The following is a 24064-nucleotide window of genomic DNA, read 5'->3' on the forward strand; positions in this document are numbered from 1 at the left end:
ATACCTTTTAATTTTAACTAATAATTTTACCCCTTTTATAAGTATTTATAATTATTTATCCATTCCATAATTATTTCTTTAAAATTACTTATAATTTTTCTCAAAAAGAAACACTTTTCATGGGACAGTTTATGTGGTTTGTTTCAGGAGATGCAAAAGACCTGAGGATCCAAAAAAAAAGGGGGGGAAAGGTGAAAGACATGAGGATACAAATAGGAAAAAAAATAAATTTTGTAGTAAATATAGAAGGGTTGTTTTCTGGATTTGCTTTTGCTTTTCTTTCAGTTATGGTAGCAAAGGAATTTGTTTCCATGAGTTCTGTCTTCTCTGAATATTATCCACATAACTTATCAAATTCTTTTCTTCTTTAGGTGCTTCTGGTGGACGGGAAAGATGCGCCCATCCCCAATAAACTTGTCTTTATCTCTGCAAATGAAGCAAATTATCTTTACAATGCAACTACCAATGACCAGGGTCTTGTTCAGTTTTCAATCAATACTACTAATATTTTGGCTAACAAAATTTCTGTCATGGTAAGTATGAAAGGAAAAAAAAAACTGAGGACAAAGAGAAACCTTAGTATAACAATCATTTATTCAGAAGTGAAGAAGCACACATATTGTATTTGAGAGAGAGAAATAAGAAGCTGTCTAACTTAGGGATAAACTTAGGAATTAAAATTTTAATTAAAAACAACAAAAATGGTAGAAGAGATACTGTCAGATTGTCTGATCAATTCATTAGCATTATCTTTAAAATTTTATGTATTATGCAAAAAAAAATCTTATAGGATTTGGTTCTGAACCATATCAGTTCTTCAATGGGTAAGTAATTCATGTAATTTGTTTAATGTTGTTTTTTTCTTTGTCCACTCAGATAATTTAAAGACTGATCAGAACCCCCACACACACTTAATATATATTGCCTAATGATGATGATCAAAAGATTTCTACAACCAAAAAGATTTTATGCTTGTAATTTCAAACAAAGAATTGGTGAAAGACAATGATTTATTGATTCCACCTTAAACAGCATTTAAATTATTTCCATTTCCCAAAGTTCAAATGTTAATTCAATTTAAAATATGGAATGATGCTTAATGTTTTCTATGTAATAGATACCTGCTCTTCCCTAAGATTGAAAAGATAAGTGGAGTGTCCTTATATTTGAAACTCTATAATGATAGAGTTAACAGAGCTGTAAATTATTAGTATTATATACTTAAAAGCAATAATAAAAAAAAAAACAGGAACTTTATCATGAGAGCAAATAGAAAGGTCCCCAAAATAAACCTAGTAAATCCAGAAAAAGAAAATAAGTATATCCATAAAATAGCTAAAGAGCAACCACTGCAGGGGAAATAAATGGAATTATCTGCTAAACAACATTGGTAAGGCTTAAAGGTCCAGAAACTACAAGGCCTTGAAAATCAAGTCATAATAATGATAAGAAGCATAGATGATAATTTGCTGGGATTATTTATAAACAATTTTGAAGCCCTTATAGTTTAAAATATTACATTAATATATATAACATAATTTTAATTAAACCAACTTACATGGGACTTCTATTATCTAAAGATTTCCTTTTCTGCTTACTATGATTATTTACCACTCTCACTGGGACATCATTGTTCCTCTGGCCTTGAGCCACAGAAGAAAAGATAAATCAGTGATGATTTAGCAGAATCAGGGCAAAGGAGATTAATGGGTAGATTATTTCCCTTTAATCACTGCAATTTGGGAAGGTGATCATTTGTTTCTTTGGTGGTCAACAGGGGTGAGGACGATGCATAGTATATGTTAGAAGGGAAGACACAAAATTTTAACTCTTCATTTTGATGGGAAGCTAAAGTGAAGAATTTCAAGATGATATTCATTCTTTGTTTTTCTGTTTTACCAGGCCTACCACACACAACCTGACTTGTGTTTTAACTCTGTATGTCTACGAGAGGAACACCAGGCAGCTCAGCACATTGCAAAGCATGCTTTCTCCTTACATGGGAATTATGTTCACCTGGAACGTGTGGCTGGTACCCTGCCCTGTGGCCAAACTCAGATTATCAAGGCATACTATATACTCAATGGGAAGGCCACTGGGGAGCCAAAGGAGCTCATTTTTTATTACCTGGTAAGAATAAGGACACGAAATATATTTGGAGTTTATCAGTAGACAAAAGTGGTTAACAGACCAGGAAAAGTGGTTCGCCAGTGCCCCACCATCTTCCTTTCTCATCCATGTTCCCCTTGATTCTTTCATTTTTATGCAATTCATTCTCTCTAGCAGAGATTCAAGAACCCAAAGCAGGTCATATAGGGAGTAAGAAGTTGAGAAGTGTGTTAGGCTCAGAAAGGTTGCTTTTTTGTTGATTTTTCATTTCAGATCATGACTAAGGGGAACATCGTCAGATCAGGGACACATGCTGTGCCTATACAGCTAAGAGACAGTGAGTATCCTTAAGTTTGCTCCCCCATATCCTTCCCAACACATCTAGCTTCACATGTCAGTGACAGTTCACAAATGGGATGTTATTCCCATTATCCCTTTATGATAAGGACACAAAAGATGCTCTCCTTATGAACTCTAACTTTTTTTTATTCAACACAGTCAACAGATAAATTGGATTGCCTCCTAAGGCACACTTTTTTTCACTTCAGTGTGTTTCTTCTATCTGACATTTAAATTAGAAACTTCTGCAAATCTAAGCTTCGTTCTGTTTTTTAACCCTAACAATAAATGTGAAGTGGTCGTCTTTAATCTTAGTATTGCAGAGAAGAGAGTTAAGTATCCTGGAGAACAGCGAGGAAAAAGATGATGGACTGGGTTTTTTTTCCTATGCCGGACTCTGCGCTAGGCTTTCGTCCCTCAGGAAAGGCTCTCTCCCTTCGACACTTAATGAGGATGCTTACTGTGTGTGCCGCAGGCATGAAACTGTGAACTCACACATGATTTTGAGCGCACTTCATGAATAACTTGGGGGAAAGGAAACAGGATTATTTTCTATCTTAATTAAATCATGTCAGGGGCGCCTGAGTGGCTCAGATGGTTGAGCGTCTGCCTTCGGCTCAGGTCATGATCTCAGGGACCTGGGATCGAGTCCCGCATCGGGCTCCCTGCTCCTTGGGAGCCTCCTTCTCCCTCTGCCTCTCTCTCTCTCTCTCTCTCTCTCTCTCTCTGTCTCTCATGAATAAATAAATAAAATCTTTAAAATCAATCAATCAATCAATCAATCAATCAATCAATCATGTCAGGATTTAAATCACTGGAAAAAGAACCCATGAGCATTCTTGTAATTAACTGAAATTAAGGCAAATACTTCACCAAACTCCACCTCGACCCAGAGCTAAACTTAACAATGGTTGGGATTTGCTCCATAACTGTGATTTTTTTTAAAGATTTTATATATTTATTTGAGAGAGAGAGAAATTGACAGAATGAGTTGGAGGAGGGGCAGAGGAAGAAGCAGACTCCCTGCAGAGCAAGGAGCCCTAAGCAGAACTTGATCCCAGGACCGTGGGATCATGACCTGAGCCAAAGGCAGACGCTTAACTGAGCCACCCAGGCACCCCATGATTTTTTCTTAATAGTTCCTTTCTCTATCAGGCTGGAAAGGTAAAACATCAATTATATTTTTGTTTTTCCATATTGAAACTACACTGGAAGAGGTTTAATTAATTTATTTTTTATTAACATATAATGTATTATTTGTTTCAGTGATACAGGTCTGTAATTCATCAGTCTTACACAATTCACAGGGCTCACCATAGCACATACCCTCCCCAATGTCTATCACCCAGCTACCCCATCCCTCCCACCCCCCTCCACTCCAGCAACCCTCAGTTTGTTTCCTGAGATTAAGAGTCTCTCATAGTTTGTCTCCCTCTCTGGCTTTGTCTTGTTTCATTTTTCCCTCCCTTCCCCTATGATCCTCTGTCTTGTTTCTCAAATTCCTCATATCAGTGAGATCATATGATACTTGTCTTTCTCTGATTGACTTATTTCACTTAGCATAATACTCCCTAGTTCCATCCACGTCATTGCAAATGGCAATATTTCAATTTTTGATGGCTGCATAATATTTCATTGTATATATATACCACATCTTCTTTATCCATTCATCTGTTGATGGACATCTGGGCTCTTTCCATAGTTTGGCTATTGTGGACATTGCTGCTATAAACATTGGGGTGCATGTGCCCCTTCAGATCACTACATTTGTATCTTTAGGGTAAATACCCAGTAGTGCAATTGCTGGGTCAAAGGGTAGCTCTATTTTGAACTTTTTGAGGAAACTCCATACTGATTTATTCATTTGAGAGAGAGAGAGAGCACGAGTAGGGGGGAGAGGCAGAGGGAGAAGCAGACTCCCCGCTGAGCTGGAAGCCAGAAGTGGGGCTTGATCCCAGGACCTGGAGATCATGACCTGAGCCGAAGGCAGACGCTTACCTGCCTGCACCAGCTTGCATTCCCACCAACAGTGTAGGAGGGTTCCCCTTTCTGGAGGAGGTTTAATTTGAAAGAAGGTACTAATTAGTACTCTCAACAATTAACTATTGTGGGGGCTCCTGGGTGGCTCATTTGGTTAAGCATCTGCCTTCAGCTCAGGTCATGATCTCCAGGTCCTGGGATCAAGCCCCACTTCTGGCTTCCAGTTCAACAGAGAATCTGCTTCTCCCTCTGCCTCTCCCCCCTGCTTGTGCTCTCTCTTTCTCTCTCTCAAATGAATACACAGAATCTTTATAAAAAATTAACAATTGTTTGAATTAAATGTTAAAGAGTGCTGCCAACTTCGAATATCATTTATCCCAATATTTATATAGGGATAGTTTGATATAGAGAATGGACCCACGTGTGCATTATTTCCCTTCAATGCATCATATAGCTTGTTTTTCTATTTTCTTACAATAATGGAACATATAACACCTTTATAGAAATGGATGAGTGTCTTAAAACATTATATGTTTATCTGATTTTTCTTTCCTGATATTTTAATTTGTGCATCATTCGGAAAAGGATCTCTACATAATAATATAAGGAAGAGTTTATTCATTATTTACTTCATGAAGACATCACAAAAAAGGTAATGCAAGTAACTCAACCAATAATTGAAAAGAATTTCTTTATATACTCAATGAATTCACAAGTATTTATAATAAAACTATTTTAACCACACATTGTAGTTATGTTATTAATTACCAGTTTGTTCTTCATAAAGATGTATGGAAAATCCTTAACTCTATTAGTTAAAAGAACCAACTCTGTTCACAATTTGTCTAAATACAACCTTTTTCATAGCTTGCTCATCTTGTTCTTTTCTTATACTATCCTGCAGTTTTAACCTCATGGTGCAAATTACTAATTTCAGAAGTATTTCTGAGTCTGTTTTAAATTTAAAACTACTGTTTTAAATTCAGAATTCAGATTTTAAATGACAAAGCCTTCATTACTATTTCATTACTAAAAGGTTACTTTCCTTCCAATATTCTCTGGGAAAAAAAATCTGCCATGACTTCTCTATTTTTATGATGCTTCAATCTATTCTGAACTACTATTGCTCATGCCCAGACATGGCAATACAAGGGCTTGAACTACCCTCCTATTAGAGAGAAGCTTATTTCCTTTCAGGGGCCTAAGTTGAACTTGATCCCTCCAATGGGACAAAAATATGAATGCCCTGACACTGCCTTAGTCATTCCCAAGGGTGGGGGAGGAAGGAGAGTTGTTTTTAAATGAGCATAGTTTCAGATTTGCAACATGAGAAAGTTCTGGAGATCTGTTTCACAACAACGTGAATATACTTAACACTACTGAACCATACACTTTAAAATGGTTAAGATGGTGAATTTTATGTGTTTTTTCACCACAATAAAAAAGACATATATTTGAAAAAAAAAGTGTACTCTATGATTATATCTTATAAATTATAGTTCTGAATTTAAATTGAGGATCACCTCTGGCCTGCAGTCTAAGTGAAATGGTTTTCATTCATCATATAGATATATGAGATATATACTCATTATATATATGACATATATAAGAAGTTCCTTATTCTATAATTTTTTTTAATTTTATTATGTTATGTTAGTCACCATATAATACATCACTGGTTTTTGATGTGGTGATCCACGATCCATTGTTTTCATTGTTTCACAGACACATTTTAAGATGTGGAAACTAAGAGAATGTTTGAGAGATTTGTGCAAGATTACCAGAAGTAAATGACATAGCTGAGCTTCTGAAACTGCCCACAAGCTTTGATCTCTTCCCTGACATAACTTCTTTTTCTCTAGAGAATCAAATCTAAATCTCAGTTACTCATGCTTCACAATGATATTAATGAAAGCTACGTGTTTTAAGATTCACCACTTATGTGATGTTCTTATTTAAAAAAGAATTAAAAATGGGGCACCTGGGGGCTCAGTCAGTTAAGCGTCTGCCTTCTGCTCAGATCATGATCCCAGGTCCTGGGATTGAGCCCGGATCCGGCTCCTTGCTCAGCAGGGATCCTGCTTCTCCCTCTCCCTTTGGCCTACCCCCTGTTTGGGCTCTCTTTTGCTCTCTCTCTCTCTCAAATAGATAAAGAAAATCTTTTAAAAATAAATAAAAAAGAAAAAAGAGTAAGTTCCCAAAGTATTAGATAATATGGATCATACCTAAAAAAATCATTTTTGGTCAATTGACTAAGTTAGCTTTTTATAAAATTGATATTTACAAGCATAAGTCATGTACCTCCCAGCAGATCTAACTATTTTATTTCTAGAGTTCTTGTGGTCTATGAAATTGAAAGTGATTCACAAATTATTTTCAACTTAAAAAAAAAATTACCTACAACATCTCTGTTAGCTTTGATGAATCACAGACTAACTAAAATTTTAAGTCTCTTCTTTTTTTTTTTTCTAGAATTGTATTAATTCATAGTGGTAATATTTGGTGTATCATGTTGATCTTTATTTTCTTCATCATAACTTGCCTATTTGGGAGTTATTATTACTTATCAATATTGGAGGATAAATCAGTAATATTGAAGTTCCTTCTGGTTTTGTTCTAGTATCTACTTCTCAAAATTCATTTATATGTATTATATTTTTTTAAAGATTTGTTTATTCATCTTGAGAGAAAGAGAGAGAGAGAGAGAGAACATGCTCACACACAACTGGGAGGGGCAGAGGGAGAAGGGGAGAGAGAATCTCAAGCAGACTCCCTGCTAAGCATTGAGCCCAACACGGGGCTCTATCTCACAATCCTGAGATCATGACCTGAGCCAAAACCAAGAGAAGGATGTTTAACCAACTGCACCACCCAGGAGCCCGATATGTATTAAATTTTAAAACTGTAAGATAAATATATCAAGAATCACTATCCTCTTTCCAATCATCAAAATTAACATTCTTCAGAATGGAGGGTATAATCAAAATTTTTCTCAAACTTGTCTTTTATGACAGGTCAAAATATCTCCTCTTGGCATAATAATTATTACATAAAAGACATATTTCTCTGACTAGAGTTCTCTATTTGAATTAGAAGATGGCATGAGGAAGTTAACCTGAAAAGTAGGGAATTTTCTCCTGGGTGCTTTCTTTGGATTATTTATTTAAGAGAGGGAGCAGGGGGAGGAGCAGAGGGAGAGAATTTCAAGTAGACTTAGCACTGAGCACAGAGCCCTACACAGGGCTTGATCTCAGGACCCTGAAATCATGACCTGAGATGAAATCAAGAGTCGGACACTTAATCAACTGAGCCACCCAGGCACCTGGAGGAATGGCTTATTTTTTTCTTATACTCTGTATTTATGGTAGTCTATTCTAAGCTGTTTTTCAGCTTGTGTTGAAGGAATTCAGTCTACTTTTCAATATTTTTATGTCTATCCTATTTTGTGTCATTATATAAATTTAATAGTTGCTTCAGTTGCATTACACAGCTTTGAATATTATAGAGGTAAGAAAGGATTATGAACATAACGAGATTTGGGTTCTTAAAATTTTTTAAATCTTTAAATCACTTACTTTGACAATAACCTGAAAAATAGTCATTCACCCAATATAGAGGATGCATGCTCATTTATGTGACCATTTGGTTCTCCTACTCAAGAACAAAGTAAATAGATAAAGTTTGAAGGGTGTTTGTGGTTAGTTATCTACTGCTGTATAACAATCTTCCCCAAACTTAGTGGTTTAAAACAATAAACAATTATTATCATATGCACTTTCTGTGGATTAGGAATCCTGAAGTGACTTATCTGGGTGGTACTGGCTTGTGATGTCTCATGTCAGTTCACATGTCAACGTGTTAGCTAGGGCTTCAGTCATCTGAAGACTTGACTGAGGTTGGAAGTCTACTTCTGAGATGTGTTACTCATATAGTTATTGTCAGGAGGCCTTAATTCCTCACCACACTGACTCTTCCATAGGGCTGCCTGGGTGTCCCCACAACATGTCAGGTGATTTCCTCCAGAGCAAGTGATCTGAGAGAGAAGCTAAAGCTGCAGTACATTTTATGACCTGGGCTTGGACTTTATACACTATCACTTCCACAAAATCTTATTAGTTATAGATGTCAACCCTATTCATTATAGGAGAAACTACACAAGAGCATGAATACCAGGAAGTAGAGATTATTGGGGGCAATTTTGGAGGTTGTCTTCACAGTCTGTCTTCTAACTCCCAATGATTTATGACCCTCCCACAGGTAAAATACACTCACTTTCCTTCCAAACTCCTAAATGTCTCATTCCCCAATAGCAACAGCTCAAAGGTTGAACTTCATCATTTAAATTAGGTCCAGGGGCAGATGATGTTTCTTGGGTGTAGTTCCTCAAGTACAATTCCTCTAGATATGAAGACTTTGAACTAAAGTGTACTTAAGTTATTTACCTCCACACATCCAGCGTACAATGGTGGAACTAGCATACTAACACTCCTGTTCAAAAGGGGAAACAAAGTCACATGGGAGTTATTGGTCCATGGCAATTCTGAGATCCAGCCAAAGGTTCAAAGTCCTTTGATTAGGACTTGTCTTACTCCAGCTTAGGAAATAAATATCCAGGCCTCTTGGCTCCACTCTATGGATTCTTGGTTCTTTCATTTAAGTCATCCTTGTTCAAAAAAAAAGTGACCTGTGTTTGCAATCGTGTAGACATTGTTCTACTGAATATAGATGATATATATTCATTTACGTACTTACGTGGTTCTTCTATACAAGAACAAAGCCAGGGCGCCTGAGTGGCTTAGTCGGTTAAACGTCTGCCTTCAGCTCAGGTCATGATCCCAGGGCCCTGGGATGGAGCCCTGCATCGGGCTCCCTGCTCAGCGGAGGCCTGCTTCTCCCTCTGCCTGCCACTCTGCCTATCTGTGCTATCTCTCTATCTCTCTATCAAGAAAGAAAGAAAGAAGCCATAACGTTTATGGCTTTGGGTATCTCCATGAAACTAATATAACATTAAGGCTATTGGGGTTACTTAGGGACATTACTAAGGAAAATATATTTCATATAGTCTATTCAAGTTACAAACCTATTGAGTCACCATTTTTACAGGGTATGAGATTAAAGGTGCTCACCAACTCTAAATCCGAAAACCACAGTCATGTTCAATGATCCACCCACCGATAGGAAGAGAAGGGCAACCATTGATGGCAGGTAAAATAACAAGTTATTTTCAATTTTCTATTACATCCAACAATATCACTTTGCAAAAAAAAAGGTAAAATGAGATAGATAGTGTAACCATTTTATACATAGAGAAACCAAGATTCAGATAAGATGTTTCTTGCTGAGATCATTTAGCTGGTAAATGGCATAGCCAGAACTGACCAGAGTGTTTTAAATTTGAGTCGGATACTTTAAGTTACAAAGGAAGAAGTTCAAGTTTAAACTATGAAAATTTGGGGGAGAAGGAAATTTTCTGGAATTTAATAAGGATAGAATTGTAGGCATATGATATAACTCAAAAAAAACTTATAAAAATGTATAGATATAAATAGCTGAAAATTGAAATAAATAGATATAATGAATAATAAATGGGTAGATATAACTGAATCAAGTATATGATACAATGGAAGAGCTACAAGAACTAGAATGTTTTGTGAAAGTTCTTGAAAGTAATTTAAATAACATAAAACCCATTCCCATGTCTGTTTGGGAAGCCATCATACAACCTCAAAGGGTTTGATGACATAGAACAATATACATGGAGAATAAAACTTTAATAATGTCCCTAGCATGAGAGAGAGAGAGAGAGAATGGTTCATCTAAAAAAGGGATTAAAATCATGTTAGACAATGATAGAAATGATTAGGGCCTGAAACTGCAAAAATCAAGAAGTCATAAAAATTGGAGTTATTATTCATGCATGTGTTCCATGAATATTCACTGAACACTTACTTACCTATTTTCTGGACATAACAAATATTGAGAACAAAAATCTTCACCTTAGGTTATGTCCTAATGGACACAGAAAGAATGTAAACAAAATAAGCAAGTATATTAAATAGTCTATTAAAAGATGACAAAAGCTATGGGAAAAATTAAAAGAGAGAATGGAATATCGAGACTAAAGGAGTTGCAAGTTTCAATAAGGTGTTCAGTGAATATCCTACCAAGAGAGTGAAGTTTGAGCAAAGACTTGAAGGAAGAGAACAAAATAAGAGACTATCTGGAAGAAGAGTATTTCATTCATAGAAAGCAACACCAATAATAGAAAATACCTGTAGAGTGCTTACTCTGTTTTAGAAGACCGATGAGAGGGAGATAGAATATAGATGGCTTTATTGAGATGTAACTGATGTATAATATTATATATAAGTTTAAGGTGTACAGTGTGCTTATCTGATGCTCTTATTTTTTAGAGGGGTGGGGCAGAGGGAGAGGGAGAGAGAGAATCTCAAGCAGACTCCCTGCTGAGCGCTGAGCCCCAAGCAGGGCTCAATCTCATGACCCTGAGGTCATGGCCTGAGCCAAAACCAAGAGTCAGACACTTAACCACTGAGCCACCTAGGCACCCCTTGATGCACTTATATATTGCAAAATGATTATCACCACAACATCAACTAAAATTTCCATGACCTCATAATTTCCATTTCTTTCTTTTAAATTTTTATTTTAATTCGTTAATTAACATATAGTGTTATATTAGTTTCAGTTGTAGAATTTATTGATTTCCTCACTTCCATACATCATCTGGTGCTCATCATAACAAGTGCCTTCCTTACTCCCCATCACTTATTTCACCCATCTCCCCAACCACCTCCCCTCTGGTAACCATCAGTTTGTTCTCTATAGTTAAGAGTCTGTTTCTTGGTTTGTCTGTCTCTCTCTTATTTTTTTCCCTTTGCTTGTTTGTTTTGTTTCTTAAATTCCACATATGAGTGAAATCATATAGTATTTGTCTTTCTCTGACTGCCTTAGGAATATTATTCATCCATTTTAAAAAATGAAATCTTGGGATGCTGGGGTGGCTCAGTCGTTAAGCATCTGTCTTCCGCTCAGGTCATGATCCCAGGGTCCTGGGATCGAGTCCCACATTGAGCTCCCTGTTCAGCAGGAGGCCTGCTTCTCCCTCTGCCTGCTGCTCCCCCCTGCTGGTACTCTCACACTCTCTCACTTTCTCTCTCTCTCTCTGGCAAATAAATAAATAAAATATTTTTAAAAAATGAAATCTTGCCATTTGCAACAACATGGATGGAGCTAGAGAGTATAGTGCTAAGTGAAATAAGTCGGTCCATTTTTTTTTTTTATGGTTTTCACCAATTTTTAAATGGAAAAGCTGAACCTGGAAAGACTAAGTAACTCAACCCATTAAGATGCCACAGCCAGTTTAGATATGGAATGGGATGGATTCAAATCTGGCTGTTTGACTCCAGATCCATGTTTTTTAACCTCTACACTATTCTGTCTATCAAAGGCTCTAAGGTGAGAGCTTGTCTGGAACATTCTAAAAGTAAGGAAACCATTGTGGTCAGAACAGAGTGAATCAAGGGAGAGTGAGATCAGTGGAATAATTGAGGCCAAATTGTATAGGGCCTTGTAGGTCATTGTAAGAATTTGACATTTTACTCTGCATGAGATGGAAAGATTTTCAGAAGGGGCGGGTAAAGTGATTTAATATGTTTCTTATATAGATCACCTAAATACTACATTTAGGAGAAAATTAAGTTTTGAGTTTTTATACCTTTTTGCTTGAAAGTAGCAAAGGTAAAAAATGAATACAAGTATTACTAAGCTAGATTGAGTGGCCCTTTAACAGCTATGAACAGAATGTCCAGGAGAAAGTATTTTGTGATCAGCAGTGAAATAAAATATAAGTGGGTGTGTCCAGGGATCAACACATTTTGATGAAATCAGATGGGAAAAAGAAGCAAAATAATAATAATAATATTTTGTCTTGGGAAATTAATCTAAAGGCATTTCAGTAGAGTTTATGAGTTGTGACATAAGGAAGAATAGAATTTTAATGTAAACACTGTGAAAGAATCAGTAGAGAGTCAAGCTGACCTTGAGAATGAGACGATAAGGAAAATATCGTCATCATCCAGTAAATAGAGTTAAAATAACACATTAAGCCATTGTTCGTTAACTGCAACAGCTGGAGAAGTTGAGGGGTCTTTGACATCTGGAGCAGGAAAGAGAAGATAGTTTATTTAGATGCATCATCCATTTAGATAAACTTGAATACTAATAATCCGTTTACATATTCGATGTAAGAGTAAAGATAAAGACAACAGAGCAACATCAGTGAGAAACCGAAGGCAGAGATAGAGATGGCTACCACTTGGAAGGACATGAGGGAAAGAAGATGTATGATATTTATTTAAAGAAATTACTATTGATGCTTTTTACAGTTGAGAGAAATATTGAGGGGAAATGTCTGGACAATGTTTTTCCTCATAAATATTCTTTCACAAAGGCAATTCTGAAATATCAGATGGAGTACTTGAATGGAGAGCCTCACTCAAATTCAATTAAGCATGATTTCAGATACAACATAGAACCAGAAAGCCTTCATGTTTAGTTCTCTACCCCCCCTCACTTTTGTAGATAACTTCTGTCTCCATTATAGCGCTATACCAAATGGAACTGTCTCTCTTTGGCATCTTGAATTTTTCATTTCTCCTTCCCAAGAGATAAAGAGAATAAAATCTAATGCTCTAGCCTTGTTATCAAGAGAACAATGAGTTTACAAGCTTCAATATAGTATAAAGAGTTGATATTATTAAATTCTGTTCACCCCATTGGTAATTCAAACAATTGAACACATTTTGTCTAAAGAGAGTTTGGCATATTCTGCTCAACCCTTCTTATGGAGGAAACAATACTCTGTGACCTTGAGAACTCACTATTTCTCCCACAAAGCATAAATGCATCTCCAAGTTATCTTGTCCTACAAGCCTCCACTCAATATAGAATTATGCTATCTCTAAGATACATGGAATTTCTACCTTTAATGAAGACTCCTGTATGCTCAAAGAATAAGGGCTCAACAAGTAATTTCCAAAGTTCTACAACTCTTAGGAGACAATCTGAGCAGGAATATTAAGACTTTGCTCTTCTAAGTCTCACACTTGTACCATGAAATGAATGGATGCTTTTTCTTTAACTAGATTGTAATTTTCCCTTATTTTTGATAGCAGGTATAAGAGCAAGTTCATATAGTCCTCAATTTCACTCATATAATATCATGTCCGCAAATAATATGCAAAGTCCAGAGCCAATCTCTGAAACAGTACGGACTTATTTCCCTGAGACCTGGATCTGGGATTTGGTAGTGGTGGAGTAAGTACCTTCATTCTCCTCCATTTGCTGTGGGTGAGGGAACATGGGTCCTCCAGCATTTTCAACTCTAAGATAATCTTTCTGAGAAGTTCTAAATAATCATGTTAACCTCTCATCCGTTCAGGATGGGCCTAAGAAAATGCTTTTATTATTTGGATTCATTAGTAAAATTGTCTCAGAGCAATTCTAAAAGAATTATTCCTGAGACTGCCAGAAAACAGACATGGGTACTAAAAGTATCCAAATGCTAGATTGCCTAATGCCATTGGGGGAGCCTTCCATAAACAAGATTTGAACATGCACATAAACACATCAAGCTATGTAAATGTAGCTTTTTGGATCATGATTCTTAAGTATGCTGGTTTATGAGATCACACAACAGTGAGGGGAGTTTAAGGACCAAACTGAATTACATTCAAATATTTTTCTTTAAGGTACAGACATGTTGATAAGGGAAAGAGGCAGCATTTAGTACCTTTTGTTTTCCCAACTCAGTTTCCCAATACATAACCTAGTGTACACATGTGCACACATTGATTCTCACTTAAGAAGAGATGTTTCACCTGCTCACTTTCTGTTCTTCACATCTCTATCTTCCCCAGCTCCTCGGGAGTGGCTGAAGTGGGAGTAACAGTTCCTGATACCATCACGGAGTGGAAGGCAGGGACCCTCTGCCTGTCCAATGACACTGGACTTGGTCTCTCTCTTCCCGCCTCCCTCCGAGCCTTCCAGCCCTTCTTTGTGGAGCTCACAATGCCCTACCGAGGAGAGGTCTTCACACTCAAGGCCACCGTCCTCAACTACCTTCCCAAATGTATCCGGGTAAGGAAAATGAAGGTAGACTGAAAGGGTGGATAGAATCAAAGACTTCTTCGGTCCCTCAGCTCCTGATTCTGTTCCCAAGACTGTGGATAATTCTGGGAATTATGCACTAGCATTGTTTGTGCTAAGCAAGCAGGACATGATCAGAAAGGTAACACAACAACATTTGAGCTACAGGTACTGAAATCATGGATCTCCAAATCACATGCATTTTTTAAATTTTTTATTGGTATGTTAATCACCATACATTACATTAGTTTTTGATGTAGTGTTCCATGATTCAATGTTTGCATATAACACCCAGTGCTCCATGCAGAACGTGCCCTCTTTAATATCCATCACCAGGCTAACCCATCCTCCCATCCCCCTCCCCCCTAGAACTCTCAGTTTGTTTTTCAGAGTCCATCATCTCTCATGGTTCGTCTCCCCCTCCGATTTCCCCCCCCCTTCATTCTTCCCCTCCTGCTATCTTCTTCTTCTTTTTTTTTAACATATATTGTATTATTTGGGTGGCTCAGTGGGTTAAGTATCTGCCTTCGGCTCAGGTCATGATCCCAGGGCCCTGGGATTGAGCCCCATGTGGGGCTCTCTGCTCAGGGGAGAACCTGCTTCTCCCTCTCTCTCTGCTGTTCCCCCTGCTTGTGCTCTCTCTCTCTGTGTCAAATGAATAAATAAAATCACATGCATTTTTTAAAAATTTCCTGAATCTTACAGCATCCTCTACCATGGGATAGGCTTTTTGCCAAGAAAATTCTTGATGCTGACACAAAACTCAGTTTTATTAATCCCATGAGTGTCATTCTTTAAGGACTCCCATCTCTAAACTCCCACAATATGCTTGTAACTTCTCTTACAGCACATATTTCTTTGTAAACTTTGTCACAGTTGTGCATATAGATTATCCCCTTCATAACACAGTATCTTCGAGGTCAGGAACTTCTTACATACTCTTCATAATTTGCTATGCCTTGTACATAGTAGACATGTGATGAATGTTGCAGGAAGTGGGAAAAGGTAAGAAAGAAGGGAGTCAGGGAAAAAATCTACATGAGAGGTAGGAACCAACAAGCAGAAACCAGTAGGTAGTGCTCCCATGGGCAATATACCACTGCTGCTTTTCCCTCCTACCCACTGCTTCCACATCTGTAGATTTCTCCAATTTACCCTAATGCAAAGGCCAGATCCTCCTAGTAAGTAATCATCCTTGAGTTATATAATTGCCATTCTCATACTTCTCAAAGCATGAATGAGCTTACATGACATCATTTTTTCCAAGTCACAATTTAGAGCAACATCTCATATGTGGCCCCAATTCTGTGCATTCATTGTCTCTCCATATTCTGATAATTTCTCTCCCTCTGCCTCCCTTGCAAATGATAGGTCAGTGTGGAACTGAAAGCTTCTCCAGCCTTCCTACAATCCCAAAATGAGAAGGGAAAAGAATCCTATTGCATCTGTGCAAATGAGCGGCAAACCCTGTCTTGGACAATAACTCCTAAAACTCTGGGTGAGTGACATTCCCCCAAAAGGTTCTCCAATCAACAGGGGTGGTGGGTATCTGAACACTACTTACATCACATTCGCTTTTTTGTTTCACACAAATATAATTCCATAAGGTTAGTTTTTTTTCTTCTTTTGATTTCTAGCCACAATGGTCTCCTCCCAGTACTCCCATAGCACTTGGGCCCCACAGTCACTGTACTTGGGCACTGATCGCTCAGTGTCTAGCTTTGAGTTTTTTCCAGCTTTATTTCCTATTCCAGCCAGTAGTAAGTTTAAAGTGCAGCCCTTCAAGGTGATCACAGAGCACAAAGTCATTTTCAGCTATTAGGGATGGCTTGGACTGCTATCAAGATGGATGCACATTTTTTTTTCTACATTCTTTGTTTCAGGGAATGTGAACTTCTCAGTCTGTGCAGAGGCGGTGCAGTCCCCAGAGCTGTGTGGAAATGAGGTTGCTGAGGTCCCTGAGATTGGGAGAAAAGAAACAGTCGTCAAAATCCTGTTGGTGGAGGTAAGTCGGTCTGGACCACTTCAGTATTTTTCTGAGACCCTAACAATAGTAACAGTGAGAAACAGTATGGCCATATTCTTGAGCTAACAAAGAATTAATACCGTACCCACACAATCCACCTGATAAGACTAATGGAATTTCCTGTCCTAAAAGTATTATAGTAAAATTTTTAGCTAACCTTGTTAGCTTATCATAAATACTTTTTCTCATGAATGATTTCAGAGCTAGTCCCTTTTCCTGACTTCTTCATCTCTTCTAAGTTTCATTTACTTCTCACACTTTGTACCTTTGATTCTCTTTCCTTATTATCCCTCATTTTCTCCTCTGCTGGTCTCCATGGTTCTTCAGAGTTTTATGGATTTATAGTAATTTGATAATAAGTAGGATGTTAAGATTGTTTAGTGTAAACCCCACCCTTCAAAGCAATGAATCTGCAGTTGTCCTTCAAAAACCTGGACGTTTATCCCTTTTCTTTTTTTTTTTCACTTGAGCCTGAAGGTATTGAACAAGAAAAGACTTTCAACTCTATGACTTGCACTTCTGGTAAGAGTCCATCTTCATAATCATAGTGAGAATAATGCCCCACAGGGATATGTATGTCAAGTTACAATGCATGTCCCTACATTTTATCTCCCTTTATCTTTAGAATGTTCCCTTAAATTTGGCATAGCAATAAGTATTTCTTTATATGCATTTTACACAAGAGGACACTGAGCCCAAGGGTGTGGGTAAATGCGGCTTAGGGGTGCAGACAAGACTAATACTTGCTCAGTTCACATTTAGCCTTTACCTCCATAGCCCAGGGGCTGCTCATGAACCAATAAGGATATAGTAGCTTAGAGTGTCATAATCTAGGTAGAAAGACAGCAGAGTCATTATAAGATTGAATGACAGTGATATTCTCTAAAACAGTTGATGATGAAATGGGGGTCACTTTGTATTCATCTTACTGAAAAAAATGTTTCATGGAAAAAAAAAACACTTTACATTAGGGCTTTATCATATCATTAAGAAACAACTGTAGCTTTTAAGTTACATTGCCACATTAGTATTAGTTCTACATTTGTAGTGTATATGACACTGTTCTTGTCTTTCAAGAAGGACCAATTTAAAGTATAAAATCAGAGAACAATAAAATCAGAGAATTAGACAATCAGATCAAAGAACTATATGCCCCACCAGTTCCCAAGCTTCGTTTAGAGAGAGCCACCATGCACAGCTACCCAGAACATAGTAAAGTGAGACGGGAAAGGACTCTGGAAGTCATTCTGTGCCAAGAAGAGCTGGACAATTAAAGGTGATCTCATCATAAGCCAGAGTCCTTATTCCTCGGACCCAGGGTTCCTGAAGGAGACATAATAATACCGCTAAATATAATAATAACCATAATAATAACTGCTCCCATGTATGCAGACTTCACATGTTGCAGAGGCTATTCTAATGCACACATGTTTTACATGCATTCTTCCACTGAATCAGCACATGAGCAAGTTAGACTATGAGGAGGTTAAGTAATGTGTCCAAGGTACAGAGCTAGTAAGTGTGGCTCTGAAGCCCCCTCCCAACCACTACATTGTATTGCTATAAGAGATGTCATACTTTGGTATGGGTTGTCTGTTTCCAAAGGTACTGAAATATCTGAGCAGTTATGTGGTCAAAGAATGTGGTCAAAGAATCTGCCAGAGCCTCTTTCTCAGTTTTGGGTAAGTCATCTTACACCCGGGAAACTCGGGACAAAAGAGCAGCCATCATACATCTGAATCTGTATACATATATCTATGTATTTGTGGGGTTTTTTAAAGATTTATTTATTTATTTGAGAGAGAGAGTAGGGGGAGGGGCAGAGGGAGAGAATCTTCAAGCAGACTCCCCGCTGAGCATGGAGTCTGATGCGCGGCTTACAACCCTGAGATCATGACCTGAGCTGAAACCAAGAGTCAGATGCTCAACTCACTGAGCCACCCAGGTGCCCCAATATTTGTGTTTTAAATCTCAATTTATTAATAGCATCTATTTCTATTAGAATTCTGGAAGTCTCACTCTCTAAATATAAATTTCTTCTTGCCTAAATGATTGTGTCCATGACTCTAAATATGAAAATAATTTGTCTTTAATAATGTTGGTCTACTTAGGGGCTGAAATTACTCTGACATTTAATCTTTCACATCCCCTAGGTGACATACTGGGTTCTGCTGTGCACAATATACAGAATCTCCTCCAGATGCCCTATGGCTGTGGAGAACAAAACATGGTCCTGTTTGCTCCTAACATCTATGTCTTGAACTATCTGAAAGAAACCCAACAGTTGACTCCAGAGATCAAGTCCAAGGCCCTTGGCTATCTTACCAGTGGTGAGTCAAAGAAAAGTTTACTCTGTTACTCTGAGACTTTTCCCGATTAAACTTGAATTATATTACCAGATATTAAGCTAATGATGGTGATTTTTGTGAAAATGACAATTTTCCCACCATTTAATAGGATGTTGTGTTGTGACATATCCATAGTGTTCCTAAAACTATGTCAGATAAGAGACCATACGATGTCTGTGGCTTCTGGATGCATCAGCCTGCACCTATGGGTGGCCTGCCTTTTTCTTTTTTTTTTTTTTTTTTTAAGATTTTATTTATTTGAGACAGAGAGAATGAGAGACAGAGAGCATGAGAGGGAGGAGGGTCAGAGGGAGAAGCAGACTCCCCGCCGAGCAGGGAGCCCGATGCGGGACTCTATCCTGGGACTCCAGGATCATGACCTGAGCCGAAGGCAGTCGCTTAACCAACTGAGCCACCCAGGCGCCCGGCCTGCCTTTTTCTAACACTTCTTGAACTACTTGAACCTTTCATTCCAGGTTACCAGAGACAGCTCAACTACAACCACCAAGATGGTTCCTATAGCACCTTTGGGGAACAATATGGAAGGAACCAAGGTAACAGTTGGTAAGAAAAGAAAATCTATTCTGAGTTTCAACTATGAATTCACAGCACGTACATATATTAGCCTATTTAATTCTTAAAACAATCCTGTCAAGTGAGAGCTATTCACTTCTTTTTACAAAGGAGGAAATGACATTCAGCATGGATAAATAAATGTCTCTGGTATAAACAACTAATAAATGGCAGAACTGAGAACACTTGGAAGTTGAATCTTTTTACATCTAATACACCAAGCATCTTTTCTTTCTCATGTTCCTAAGGGACCATTGTAAGTTAGTGATTTTCCCTCTTAAGTTTTTTCTCAGCACTGAGAGATGCTAGAAATGGGCTAGAAAAACTAAGTGTACTTTACTACCTTGTACTAGATGACTCTGTGTGTGTGTGTGTGTGTGTCTCTCTCTCTCTCTGTTTATCCATCCGTCTGTCTTCTGTCTCTCCATCCATCAGTCTATCCATCCATCCACCCCATCTATCTACCTGTCTGTCCATCTGCTCATCTATCTCTCTATGTATCTATCTGTCTTGAATAAGTCTGACCACACAGGAAAACAAGTGTAAATCAATGACCCAGAAAGTGGTGGAGGGGCTGGGTGATGTGGAGGGAAATATTTACTGAAGCAAGACATTCAAAGTAGTTAGTTCATTAGAGTATTAGCTGCAGAAGAGAAGATAAGAAATCTGTGAAAAAGAAATAAATACAGAAAGCCCAGAATGTGAGAGCAAATATCATAACAACCCAAGAACACTAGGAGACATCTGAATCTCTAAAGTGACACAGAAATGCTTTAGGTAGCAGGGACCAATTGGTAATGTATTTAACAACATGTTGTAGCTAAGCAAAAAGAATATGGAAGCTGCCAGGTTAACAGAAATAGTCTCCAAACTCTTAGTGATAGCTCACTGACTCTCATGAGGGTGCACTGGGGGGAAAAGGAGTCTATGTGTGTGAAACAGTGTTAGGGTGCAGTATGGAAAACAGCACCCCACTCTTCCTCACCCTTCAGGCTCACGGCCTTTGTACTGAAGACTTTTTCCCAGGCTCGAACCTACATCATTATCGATGAAGCACACATCACCCAAGCCCTCATGTGGCTCTCCCAAAGGCAGAAGGACAATGGCTGTTTCAGGAGCTCTGGGTCACTCCTCAACAATGCCATTAAGGTGAGGTGTTCTGAGTACTTATCCTGAACCTCATGATACACCAATACTAACATTCCTCCAAAGGTGAGGGGAGAAGGAAGGCACAGAGAAATTGCAAAGATGAAGTCCAGCAGTGTGAGAGGGCATCAGGGAAGGAATATAATATTAAACCTGAAAATTATAGAGGAGAAAGAAACGGTGCTTTGCATGAGGATGTTATTTTGCTTAATAGAGACAGATCCTGAGAAGGGTCCCCATGAAACAGCAGTAGAGAATATACTAAAATTTGAGAGTAGAATTAATAAAAATTCCCTCTCTCTCTCTCTCTCTCTCTCCCCTCCCCACCCCCCACCCCACAGGGAGGAGTAGAAGATGAAGTGACCCTCTCAGCCTACATTACTATTGCTCTTCTGGAGATTCCTCTTCCAGTCACTGTAAGGTTCACCTCAATCCCATTTCCTACCATGGAACCTACAGGCCTGATGTCTGGAACACCACCTACTACAAGCCAAGTCTCAACTTTCCTTTTGCTCAATGCTGAGGCATTTCTCAGCTAGATAAGCTCTTCAATTAATCCACTAGAGGGAACTTATACTTGCTTAGCCATGCCCTTGGACTATGTACCAAAACTAATCCAAAAACCACAGGCTCACTAGTCTTATTCTTTTAAGACTTAACGATAAAGCTAAGAGATTTAAAACATTTTTTTCAATTTCAATATCGTGGCTATCTGGCTGTCTACCTGGCTGGCTGACAACCACAAATGACTTCTGTCAAACAATATCCAACTCAGGGTTTCCTCCATCCTCTACTTACCCTAATCTGACATCATTACCTCTTTGTCCTTGCAGCACCCTGTTATTCGCAATGCCCTGTTCTGCCTGGAGACTGCCTGGAACACAGCAAAGGAGGGGACACGTGGGAGCCATAGCTACACCAAGGCATTGTGGGCCTATGCTTTTGCTCTAGTGGGAAACCAGGATAAGAAGAGAGAAATACTGAACTCTCTTGATGAGGAAGCTGTGAAAGAAGGTGAGAGAAAATGGTAAAAAATTTCCCCTTTCATTTACACTGATACTACAAAAAGGAGGGTTATATTTCCAACGAAAGTAACAAGCTTCATCTGGAATTCCTTAGCCAACTCGTATATTGTGAAATCAGAGCACCTCTTGTAAAAATGTCTTCTTGAGTGTCTGGGTGGCTCAGTCAGTTAAACTTCTGACTCTTGATTTCGGCTTAGGTTTGTGGGATCGAGCCCCATGTCAGGCACCCCACTCAGCAGGGAGTCGGCTTGAGATTCTCCCTCTCCCTCTGCCCCTCCCCTCATGCTCCCTCTAATTTAATTTATATATACTTCACATGGTATCTGTCTCCCTACTTGGATGAAAAGAGGCACAACCGGGCGCCTGGGTGGCTCAGATGGTTAAGCGTCTGCCTTCGGCTCAGGTCATGATCCCAGCGTCCTGGGATCGAGTCCCGCATCGGGCTCCCTGCTCCTTGGGAGCCTGCTTCTCCCTCTGCCTCTCTCTCAATCTCTCTGTCTCTCATGAATAAATAAATAAAATCTTAAAAAAAAAAAAAAAAGAAAAGAGGCACAACCAAAAACCATACTAAAGGAAGTGAAATAACATTTCCAAAGTGTTTTTATCCCTATTTGCCAGAGATTATCACAAAAGTCCTCTGAGATCAATAGGTAGGTTTTATATTCCAATTTATTCTTCAGTTTCCAGGAAATATCTCTCCAGAGAACTCTCTCTGTCACTTTTCCCTTCCCCTGACTCAATTAAAATAATATTTGAGAAACTGATAAAGATGCTCTATGCTTCCTCCTTCAACAACATTCTTCAACTTATCCCCACAAGACTAAGCCAACTTTAGCATGGAAATGTGAGTTAGTGAATTTGCAGGGCTTATGACAGAGAGGACGTTACTTCTCTGTACTATCTTCGGCTCCATATGATACAAATGTGTATTCACGTATCATCTACTGGTAATTAGGATTCTCTCCTTTTTCTCACCCGTAAGATAACTCAGTCCACTGGGAGCGACCTCAGAAACCCAGGGCACCAGTGGGGCATTTTTACCAACCCCCAGCTCCCTCAGCTGAGGTGGAAATGACATCCTATGTGCTCCTGGCTTACCTCAAGGCCCAGCCTGCCCCGACCTCAGAGGAGCTGACTTCCGCCTCGCGCATCATGAAGTGGATCACAAAGCAACAGGATTCCCAGGGGGGCTTCTCCTCCACTCAGGTCTGTGTTTCCCAAATAGTCTTCTCAAGACTCTAGATTCACATGGCACATGGGAAAGCTTGAAAAACACAACAGTTAACAAGGAAAAGAGAAGAGACCATTACATCTTGGGAGAGTTATTTAGGGATATTTGAAGGCAGTGGGAATATGAAGTAAAGAGATCTAAGACATTCCCCAAAAACACTTTTCCCTAAGAACTATGTTAACATCCTATCAATTTGATTACTTACCATAAACATCATTCCTCTCTAAAGCTTATACACATTGGTCATTGGCCACACTCTAGGGTTTTTGAATATCACTGCTCTTGACATTTTGGGTCAGATAATTACTGTTGTGAGGGGCTGTCCTGGATCCTTAAGATGTTTAGCAGCACCCCTGTTCTCTCTCCACTAGATGCCAATAACACCCTGCTCCCAGTTGAGACAAGGTAAAATCGCTCTTGGTTAAGAATCAGTGTTCTAGGGGCACCTGGGTGGCCTAGTCACCTGAGCCTCCAACACTTGATTTCAGCTCAGGTCATGATCTCAGGGTCATAAGATCAAGCCCCATATCGAGCTCCACACTTAGCCAGAAGTCTGCTTAGGATTCTCTCTCCCTCTCCCTATGCCCCTCCCCCACCTCAAATAAATAAAATAAATCTTAAAAAAAAAAAAAAGAATCAGTGTTCTAGGCTCCAGACTACATCTGTAGGATTCTTCCAACAAGAAATCCTCTAAGGTGAGCCAGAAAATTGTACGATTAAAAGGAAAGTGGACCAAGTAGAGTTCATGTTGATCTTCATAGAATGATTGAGAAGTCCTGTTCAGGCTCTCCAATCCTTTCTACCTGCCCAGTGAACTCCCTTCTGACTTCCCCTTTAAACTGATTTTTTTTTCAAAGCTGAAGTTCTTGGAATTTTCCTTTTGTGCTAAACATCCAGAGAGTCTGGGTTTTTGCTCCTATAATCCTCTTTCAATATTTAGGATGGACATAGTAAAACTTCTCTTTTTCAGAGAAATTAGGTGCAGGGAATGAAAATAAGCTGTATAAAAAAGGAAAAGAGAGTTGGGAAAGTTCAACTGTCTCATATCACCACTCATCACCAATTTCTCTCACTCTTCTATCTACATTAACACCAGTCACTCTTTTTCCTAACTTGCTAA

At 38.6% G+C, this 24064-nt stretch overlaps 1 protein-coding gene across 1 annotated transcript in view; it reads left to right on the forward strand.

Moving 5' to 3' along the window:
• PZP (pregnancy zone protein) overlaps positions 1-24064 on the forward strand; it is a 45821-nt gene that overhangs the window by 16379 nt on the left and 5378 nt on the right. The window contains 18 exon segments of the mRNA XM_045869791.1: positions 372-533; positions 1903-2130; positions 2383-2446; positions 9491-9562; positions 9565-9633; positions 13620-13764; positions 14367-14586; positions 15967-16093; positions 16479-16600; positions 17092-17143; positions 18227-18250; positions 18253-18303; positions 18775-18951; positions 19446-19533; positions 20535-20691; positions 21030-21104; positions 21522-21702; positions 22696-22919. Coding sequence (XP_045725747.1) covers positions 372-533; positions 1903-2130; positions 2383-2446; positions 9491-9562; positions 9565-9633; positions 13620-13764; positions 14367-14586; positions 15967-16093; positions 16479-16600; positions 17092-17143; positions 18227-18250; positions 18253-18303; positions 18775-18951; positions 19446-19533; positions 20535-20691; positions 21030-21104; positions 21522-21702; positions 22696-22919 — 2238 coding nt within the window.

Source organism: Mirounga angustirostris, unplaced genomic scaffold (assembly GCF_029215605.1).
Source record: "Mirounga angustirostris isolate CCGP_5_RB_7025 unplaced genomic scaffold, mMirAng1.0.hap1 SCAF_5, whole genome shotgun sequence".
NCBI classification, from domain to species: Eukaryota; Metazoa; Chordata; class Mammalia; order Carnivora; family Phocidae; genus Mirounga; species Mirounga angustirostris.